Below are 9,727 nucleotides of genomic sequence, written 5' to 3'. Positions count from 1 at the left end.
CTTTATATATATATATATATATATTCTTTTTTCAGGTAGCAGTGTTAAGAAATTGGCTATTTTGGAATGGGAAATTTTGAGAGGTTTTTATTTAATTTTGGCAAAATTGGCATTTAACTGAAATCTAGCTGAAATGTTACCATTTTTTTAGAATGCATTGGAGCCAATAGAAAAGTGAAATCAATGTAGATTTTGCTGGTGTCTAAGGGTGCAATTGTTTTAAATAGTCCCAAATGGCTATAGATGCCTATTTCCACTATCCTGAACCAGTTTTTGAGCCAAGAAAGCCAACACAAACTCTAGTATGTACGAGTAGTTACATGACTTAGCCATGTCAAAGTAGTCATGGTGATCATATTACTTCATTTTCCATCAAAGCCATGTGATCTTCATGTCAACACTGTTACAGTAATCACATAGCTTTGTTAAAAAATGTCATCACTATGTCAGGGCTGACATAGTGATGAATGGCTTTGATAATACAAATTTATGTGATCATAATGGCTGACATGGCAATCAAATAACAGTCACTTACATGACTTTTCTGATAGACAGGTAAATCTCACTTAGTTCCGAATAGATATCTGTATGAATTTCGTTAAATTCGGACGTTCAGATGCATCCAAATTTTCTCATTCTGGTGCGTCTGAATGCGAATTTCAGTGCTCATTTAACAAAAATTTTGATCCATCTGAATTTTTTTAAAAACAAAACTAATTTGGACATGTGACTGTTCTCTGGCCAATCAGATATTTTTTTGCTGTTGGGGGTTGCATTACAGGCATAGTCATGTGACTTCATTTTGAAATGAAAATTCAGATGTATCCGAAATCAAATTTTGAATCCGAAATCCGAAAAACAAAACAAACAAGTATCTAAATGGTTCTGAGACAAACCAAAATATTTTTGTTGGTGGAGTTACATGTCTATTTGCTGATCAACAAAGCAATGTCACACATTGATGGAGCCTCACAGCTAGGAATAGTATGTGCTCATAGCTTTGAAGAGAACCTTTTTTTAATGCTGAATGCATGCATGGTGAATTCAGAGGGCACAAAATCAGGTTGACTACAATCCCTGTTCAGAGGTGCACAAGATTTTCATTATCTATTAAATGTAGAAATGTCCAATTAACTTGTGCTTACTCAGTTGGGGATGTGATTCATGTTTGTCTCTACCATGGGTTGAAGGCAAATTCTTCAGGTTCAAGATTCACGGTCCAGGTAATTTATATGCAGATTCAGGAGAATTGTTTAAACCATAATGCAATGCATGGTCTTTTATCTATTGCTGGCAAGCTTAGAAGGGACAAAATAGGGGGGCTTTTGGTTAAGTCAGTCTCCTCACTATAAAAAGGGAAATGTCACAGAGCAGCTGTTTCAGAGAATTGGAATTTAGAGACAGGGTTAATTGGCATTCTTCTCCTAAAGCTACCATTCTGAAAGAAAAAAAAACTTACTTTATTCACCCATCTATTCTCATCTACTACAGAATAATAGATTTCTGCTTAAAGAGCATGCTCAAACACTGACCCCCAACAATGCACTTTTGTCTCATCTCATCCCTCGCTTTCCAAAGTCAGTCTGATATTTGTCTATCATTAACATTAAAGGAATCAGTAAAAAAGACTAATATTTATAATAAACCTTTACTTTTCTAGATTATTGGCTTTCTTAACTAAGTGATTTTATTTCTATTGTATTGTTGTTTGGATATTTGTATATTGTATAAACTTGTAACATGGAAAAAAGGCCAGTGACACTATAGTAAATAACTACAAATAACACATTTATGTTTTTATATACTGTATGTGCAAAACATCATTTAAATACACAATTGTTACTCTAATTTGCTAAATAGATCAGTCCAACAAAACATATTTAAGTTTTTTAGCTAAAGTTAGAGGGGTTAATCCATACAAACTGCAAACAAGGAACAACTCCTGTCTTGTCTATAATGAAAACTGATACAATTGTTAAAGCATATGTGCCATTAAAACCTGCAGTTTGTTTTGCATAGAGGAGTGTGGCAAATCCTAACAGGTTTAACATATACAGTATCCCTCATTTACATTGATAACAATTATATACAGCAGCAGTATATTTGTAAGCTGCAGAAAACTTAAACGGTAATATTTCTGTAATAAATACAATATGTCCCTGGGTGATTTTACTACACTGTGAGGATTTGAACACAGTTTGTTACAGATCTCTACCTTTTTATGCTTTAGGAATTGTTGCTTCTTTTATCATGTCGTTTCCAGACTCCTAAATAGGAGAATCTGGTTTTATTATCACTAGGGATGAGTTAATGCATTTGGGTTTGCATCACAGGGTGTTCATTGAACCCATCGTAAGGTTTACATGTTGCATACTGAGGTTCAAACTCCATTTAAGTCTTTAGGGGTAATTCTTGAAAATCAACTCTGGCCATTTTCAAAAGTAATAGGCAAGGGTTTGTTAATTAATAAAATACATTATTTTAAAAAATGTGCAGTGGGGATAGGCCCACTGTTTACTGCAACTTTAAGGGTAAGATAGGAAAAACACAAATCCTTTCAATTCCATGCACGAATTTAAGCTGTATGTGGTTCTATGGAATATTGAGCTTGGAGCATTGGCTACTTTCCAACACACAGGGACTATGGGGAACAAAAGTAGACAGAAGGTCACTCCAGAAGGTAGGACAGTGTCAGCACCAATTCAGAGATTTTTTGAGGATCTACAGCTGAGTGATACACAAATCAGATACATTTTTGTTAATAGTTAAGATACTTTAATGCATTTTTAAGATTTAATGATTTAATTCCTGAGTTTAGTGTCACTTTAACAATATATTTAGTTGTACTTTAAACCAATTGTCATACAGCAGGTATCATAGACTAAAAATTAATATGATATAATTAATTTACTAAAGTAAACTTCATGGAGAAATACTTACATTGGATACTGAAAAGGTATATAAAATGTGGTTGCCATTTTCAATGGTGTCTATAAAAAAATACAAACATAGTTTAGCAATTATGAGAGAAGACTTACACGATTAGGAACTGTATGTGGTTACTATTTCTCTTCAGCATACTGTAGTTGGACAGGTCTCAAGAAAACAAAAACCTCTACCGATATGATTAAACAAGAGCTTCAGTTATTCTGCTCTCTGTATGAAATGTGGTCAATCAACATGACTAATGGTAGGGGATAGAAACAGCCACAAAATGTTTAGAGTTTAAAGCAATGAGGCTGCATGTTAATTCCTCTCTACTTTAATTAAAAAAAAAACTTAAATTAATATGATATATATAATATATAGTATAATTATGCACAGTGATGTGGTGTTATTATAGTGACCTCCTTTGCAGGCTATACATTTATCATGGCAGTTTTTTAGGTTTCAAATGTAGCTACTTTAGGTGAATGTAAGTAAATTTAAATATAATTTAAATAAAAAGTACACAGGTTTCCTCTCTCTGGAATTATAGAAACTGTGCAACCATCATGCAATGTGTGTTATCATTTAAGTAAATCAATTTAATTATTCTGCTCTGTAGTGTGAAAAAAGCAATGCTTCCTACATACATAAACGGAATTATATGCAGGCTATACAAGCTTAAAAAAACCCTTTGCAGATGAATATGTTCAGCTGCCTTTCTCCACACTATTAAAGTAATCAGTCAACAATGTCCTATAAACTAGCAAGAAAATAAAAAAGGGATAGAAATGTAATAGCCAGTATTTGTAAACAGATATTTCATTTTTTTTAACTCTGTTGATTCGGATTTATCTTTTATGTAATTATAAGTTCTTAGAAAGAGATATCTGAGGCTCCAATGTAAAATAAGTTCTTCTCCTGTTATAATGTTATATGACTACTCATACAGGTGAAACTCGAATAATTAGAATATCGTGCAAAAGTAATTGCAGTAAGTTCTGCAAAAGGGGCCCAAACCAAGTACTGAGTACATATGCATGCTTGTACTTTTCAGAGGTCCGATATTGTTCTATGTACAATCTTTGTTTTATTGATTGCATGTAATAATCTACTTTTTTGAGGTTGTGGATTTGGGGTTCTTGGGATTTTCATGAGCTGTAAGCCATAATCATCACAATTATGACAAATCACGGCTTGAATTATCTTGCTTTGCATGTAATGAGTCCATCTCATATATTAGTTTCACCTTTTAAGTTGCATTAGTGAAATAAATGAACTTTGCACGATATTCTAATTATTCAAGTTTCACCTGTAAGCCTGATACAGTGAGAGATATCATCAATGCATATGATATTTATAGTTATAGACATTAGTTAAAAACATGAAATATTACAAAAGAACATACATAATAGTATTGGCAAATAAAAATATATTTAGCCAGTGCTGTTTTTCACCTCCTCAAGGATGCCTGTAGAGAGTTGTAGAATATTGTATAGCAAGACAAATGGGATGCTGGAATGACTGATGATAGTGATGGAGGAATCTTCATCATTTCTACTATGATAATAAAATAGTGGTTCTCAATTTTTTCCGTTATGCCCTTTCCATTTGAAACAATTTGTTCTTGCATTCCCTCTACTCCACCATTACAAATGTTTTGGATCCTTCAAATATATAGTGTTATGGACCTGTGTCCACGTTGCGCTGCTTTCCTCAAACTTCCAAGTAGGGGAGGACATGCACTGAGGACACAGCGACTTCAAAGGAGCATGTACACTGCAGGGGTGAGGAGGAGTGGCTTTCCACTACAGGCTTTTACTGCAATGTGCAGCATGAATTCATGCTGGGTGCACACATGCAAGAGTGTCTCTGTGGCATACTGTAAGAAGATAGATATACCTAAAACCTGGACACTGGCGCTAGAGTTGAGGGAACAATCTGAACAGGGTGCAATGAAGAAGATTTATATAGGAAGAGGCATCACATAAAATACATTTTTACATCAGAACAAGAAAAAAAATGGAGGCTTCAATATTTCTTTAATATAACTGCAAGATCCTGGGCTAACTAGTCCTAGGCTAACTATACATCAAAATATCAATCAAGTATTTTAATACATATGTGCTTTCCTAAATTAAATCTAAGAATCTCTAGCCATGCTATATGACCATTAAAAGCATAAAACAAAAATTGCTTCTTTATTGCTGGAACTACAAGGAACATTAACAATTATTTGCATCTACCTCTAGATTCTAGATCATCCCAGAAGAATTCTCCTTTGGCAGTCTGTGCATCATCCAAGGCAATTAAAAGGCCAAGAGGATTTTTACGACTGAAACAAATTGATAATAAAAATAGGTGTTCACATAATTTGCATGTTAAAACCAAATTTCACCAAGCAATATTCACATTACAATGAACAGAAAGTAATAATTACATTTATGATGAATAGCTTTTGATAAAATACTGTACATAGTTATTTTCTGAAATTTCCTTTGACGTGAAAATAATAATAAGATACAGATTTTAAAAAAATCAATGCCAATTGTAAATATTTGATACTTATAGGGGGTTATTCACAAAGCTGCCGAGGGCAACCGTGTGAATAATCGACCCGAAGTGAAGTGAGCCGAACGCTGTTTGGCTAATTGCATCAGGCTTGGATGGCTGATTTCTGCCATACATCGACTGAAATCAGCCGTACATCGGCTTGCTGCCGCTGGCTTAGGGTTGGCTGAACATGCTCAGCATGTTCGGCCAACTTGAAGTGCAGAAGGAGTTTGACTCAGCCAATCCAACATCTGGATCAGCTGAGCCGAACCTCCGGCAAGATACTTGCTGCTGTTTGGCCTATTCTCATAGATGCCGGACAGCAGTGAGTGAATAGCAGAGTGGCATTCGGCTTGGCTATTCTGCTTGGTACCTCTCTGGTACCGAGCAGAATAGAGAAACTGTTTAAAAAAGTAGAAAACGATTGGGCGGAGCTAGTACTGACTGTTTTCTATTTTACGGGACCAGTTGTCCCAGTAACCAGGGGACAGTGTTCTGTCATTACGATGAGAGCTTAGCTTAGGTAACCAGGAGACGCTGAACTGTCATTATACACTGAGTAACCAGGGACGCTGATCTGTCTCTGCATGCAGGTGGCCGGAGCCAGCCGTGAGATGACGGATGCCTCTGCCCAGCTGTCAGTAGCAAGCTGTCGGGCGGCCAATGGCCTTCCGTTCGGCCAGCCTCGGATGAACAAAAAAATAGACCCAATTCCTCCATCAACCCTAACAGCATGTCGATCGAGGAATCCCACTGTTTACATTGACGGCACCTGTCAGAATACCAGACCAGAGCATTCTGAATCAGAATACCCGACCAGAGCGGGCAGCTCATTGGCTGCCGGCTCTGATCAATCGAAGATTAATAGGAGAAATAATAGATTTTGTGATGTCTGTTTGTACATATATATTCTGAACAGCCTGTCAGTATTGCAAGAAAATTCAATAGTATTTGTAACAAAACCTTTATATGTGTGTTGAGTAGTCGAGGGAGATAGCAGAAAATTCCTAAGATTGCTTCCAAATCTTCCAATTACTAAACTAATGTTTTATGGGATTGTACCCAATTCTTATATTTTCATGAACTGTAAAATAGTTTGCACCAAGCTATGACAGGATAATAAAACTGTTAGTCTTTCTCTGAGACATTTAACTCTGACCAAAAGTCAGGCTTGACATGTAACATTTCTTTTATTGGTGGTGTGTTTTGGGATTATGCCTGGATCAAGTTCAGCTGCACAAGCAACACAGGTACAGAGTACACTGTACATTCATCTCAACAAAACTTTTTCTCCTTTTTGCCCATAAAGTAGTTTGCACCTCCGACAGGACGACTAAGAAAATCGGAACCGCCGAAACAATGTACGACTACGAGGCATACCGGAGGCCACGACCGGCATTCACCTCCGAGACACTGTGGTTGCCATCCTCAACACCCTCCTGGGTAAGCCTCATGATGCAGCCTTGGAGCTCGACCGGGTTCATAGAGTTAACAGTGCTCACCCCCCCCCCACGCCATCAGCACCCAGGGATGTCCTGTGCACGGTGCACTTTTTTGCTGTGAAAGAGGAAATCATCAGGCAGGCATGGAGGCATGGCCCCTCTGACTTTGATGGTGATACCATCCGCATCATGCCGGACCTCTCCCATCATACTCTTTGCATGCGACGCCTAGTCCGCCCCTTGCTGGACTTAATTCGCTCTGCCACTTATCGTTGGGGACACCCTTTCCATCTGATTGTCCGGCGGGATGACGCTACCTTCCAACTGCACTCACCTGACCAGCTTTCAACTTTTTTAGTGTATTTAGTATTATCAATCAGGGAACATTTTGAGGTACATAGTTTTAAACGTGTGTGCCTAACACTTATTTTGTTTTTGGCTTCACTGACCCTGACACCAGATTTCTCTGTACTGCTTCCCTTAACTTCTGGGAGGGGAAGTGCACACACTGGAGACACAGGAGTAGAGAAGCAGGGGAATGGTGCATGTACACCGAGGAGAGAGGAGTGGGAAGCAGGAGTGTGTGAGCACTGAGGAAAGAGGAGCAGGAGAGTGACTTGTCACTTTAGGCAAAGCTGTCTGAATGGAGCATGCATGTATATTTGGGTCCATGAGAACCTGCAAGGGAATGGAGTCACCTAAAAATTAACTTGATTAGACAGAATTTTGGTAAAAGAAGTGCAGTGCAACCACAATCCAGGGAGAAAAAGTCCACAGGAAAGTAAGTGCAAGCACTACAGCACTACAATACTTTCTTTTTTCACTTCAGGGGCTAATAACACTTTAAAAACTAAATATACTGGGATGACAATATATGTTTAGGAATTCAGAGCTGTATTGTCAAGGCAAGGAGGAAGGTAGGAGTATGCTATATTCCAGGCAAATCAACAGGTACTTCTCTGTATGTGAAGTGCATTTAGAGGGATAAATCATAGCAAAATGTGCATGTATTCCAGAGATGTACTAAATATGTTTTTGTTTAATATTTTGCCTCGACACTGTCAGGAACCAGAGCACCCGTTGGTGGCACTGAAATGTTAAATTTGTAGTTCTAATGTCCACCAATGGGTGCGTGCCAGCAGCCATCAGCAATTAATAATTATCACCCGATGCTGGCTGCTGGAAGGGTATTTAGCCACTCCTCTGGAAAATCACTTGGCCTAAGCATATTTGCTTTGTGCCTTTGTCCCATGCCTGCTGTCCTGTAACCTGCTAACCTGATCCCAATTCCTGTGACCCTTCTCATCTGGCTTCTGACACTGTTTCCTGTGACCCTTCTAATCTGGCCTCTGATTCAAATTCCTGTGACTCCATATATATATATATATATATATATATGTGTTTATTTACCCTAATCTATACTAAATGACTCTTCTACCTTCACTGGTACTTCAATCTCTTTCGTTGTTCCCCTAATATGTGGCATGAAGATACAACAGAAATTATCATATACAAGCGTAGGTGAAAGGTCCTTATAGACTTTAAATGGAAATGTGTGAACAGTATTGTTTCCTTCTAAGAAGAATTTAATGGAAGTATTTGAGGGATACCCCTTTCTATAGGTAAAACACAACTGATCCCTTGATCCCAAGCTATTAAATGCCAAAAAATTTAAAGGATGTAAAGACAAAACAAATTCCAAAAACATAACATTTTTTAGGACTTTGATGCCAAAGCTGAGTAAGCGTGGATGTTATTTGACATTTTACTAAGTTTGTCCCTTTAAAAAAATATGGTGATAGCCACATCAATTAATCATAGACTTAGGCTGATTTTCTAACTTTCCTTTGGAAAATAGAAGCTGGAATGTAACTGGTCACTGATGACAATTCAAACTGTTTTATAAATCAACCCTACATGTTTAATTCCAGTAGCTTTTTGTTATCATCAGGATGTACAGAACATAACGACTACACTGTTGCCTATTTCAACACAGTCTATTTCATAAATAAAAGAAAAATAGTATTGCTAACTTAATGACTACAGATGGTACAATGTAGGATTTGCAAAAGGTACAGAATTTTCTGTTAAAAAGAATCCATCCAGCATTTGTCCTCTCATATCTGAAATTTAAGCTACATTATGTACTTTCTTTACTAAACAGATGAGAGCATTAAGCAATTGAATTTGGCCACAGAATAACAACAATAGTCTGTGATTAAAATGATTGAATGGGTCCAAAGAAAAGTTATATAAGAATACATGACAGACTGGCAAAGCAAGCTGGTCTGAGGCCTTTCTCCTGCAGGTGCACAATTAGCCCAGATGATGATTGCATATGACAGACAATGAATTAAGAAATAGGAATGCTATTGCTTGAGTGTGGTGCCACGATTAGCCAGCACTTCGAATGCCAATCAAGCTTGTTTTTTTACCTGTATTCTGTAGTGCGAGCTGGTTTTTGAGTTGGGAATATGTAGCCTCCTCGAAGGTGAAGCCCAAGTTTGTCAGCTGGGAGATACATAGACACACGCTGCTTTCTAAAAGCGGACTTAGCACCCTATGAGAAGATGGATTTGATTATATTTATAGTATATTCATGTAAAACGTATTTTTTAACTTCACTTTAAACAAAGAAATGGTGAAAGCATGTATAAAATTGGCACAGACTACCCTTGTGTATTTATATTACTAAAGTAAATCATCAAAGTTAATCATCATCAGAACTGACTCAGCAAATGATGAACCTAAGTGTAATGTACGGATACTCATAACTCTCAGGGAAATACACAGGATGTCAATCCAAT

The 9,727-nt window shown here is 37.1% G+C and overlaps 1 protein-coding gene across 1 annotated transcript in view; it reads right to left on the bottom strand.

Moving 5' to 3' along the window:
* The window catches only part of MGAM (maltase-glucoamylase), a 160,192-nt gene that overhangs the window by 106,390 nt on the left and 44,075 nt on the right, over window positions 1–9,727 (bottom strand). Inside the window, exons 21-23 of the mRNA XM_018569428.1 lie at window positions 9,356–9,480; window positions 5,172–5,260; window positions 2,941–2,990 (exon numbers count right to left, since the gene is read on the bottom strand). Of these exons, the coding sequence (XP_018424930.1) occupies window positions 2,941–2,990; window positions 5,172–5,260; window positions 9,356–9,480 (264 nt within the window). The remainder of the gene's footprint in view (window positions 1–2,940; window positions 2,991–5,171; window positions 5,261–9,355; window positions 9,481–9,727) is intronic.

Source organism: Nanorana parkeri, unplaced genomic scaffold, assembly GCF_000935625.1.
Source record: "Nanorana parkeri isolate BGI_ZX_2015 unplaced genomic scaffold, ASM93562v1 scaffold1333, whole genome shotgun sequence".
Classification (NCBI taxonomy): domain Eukaryota; kingdom Metazoa; phylum Chordata; class Amphibia; order Anura; family Dicroglossidae; genus Nanorana; species Nanorana parkeri.
The sequence above is the reverse complement of the archived record's forward strand: the minus strand, read 5'-3'. Positions and strand labels throughout refer to the sequence as shown.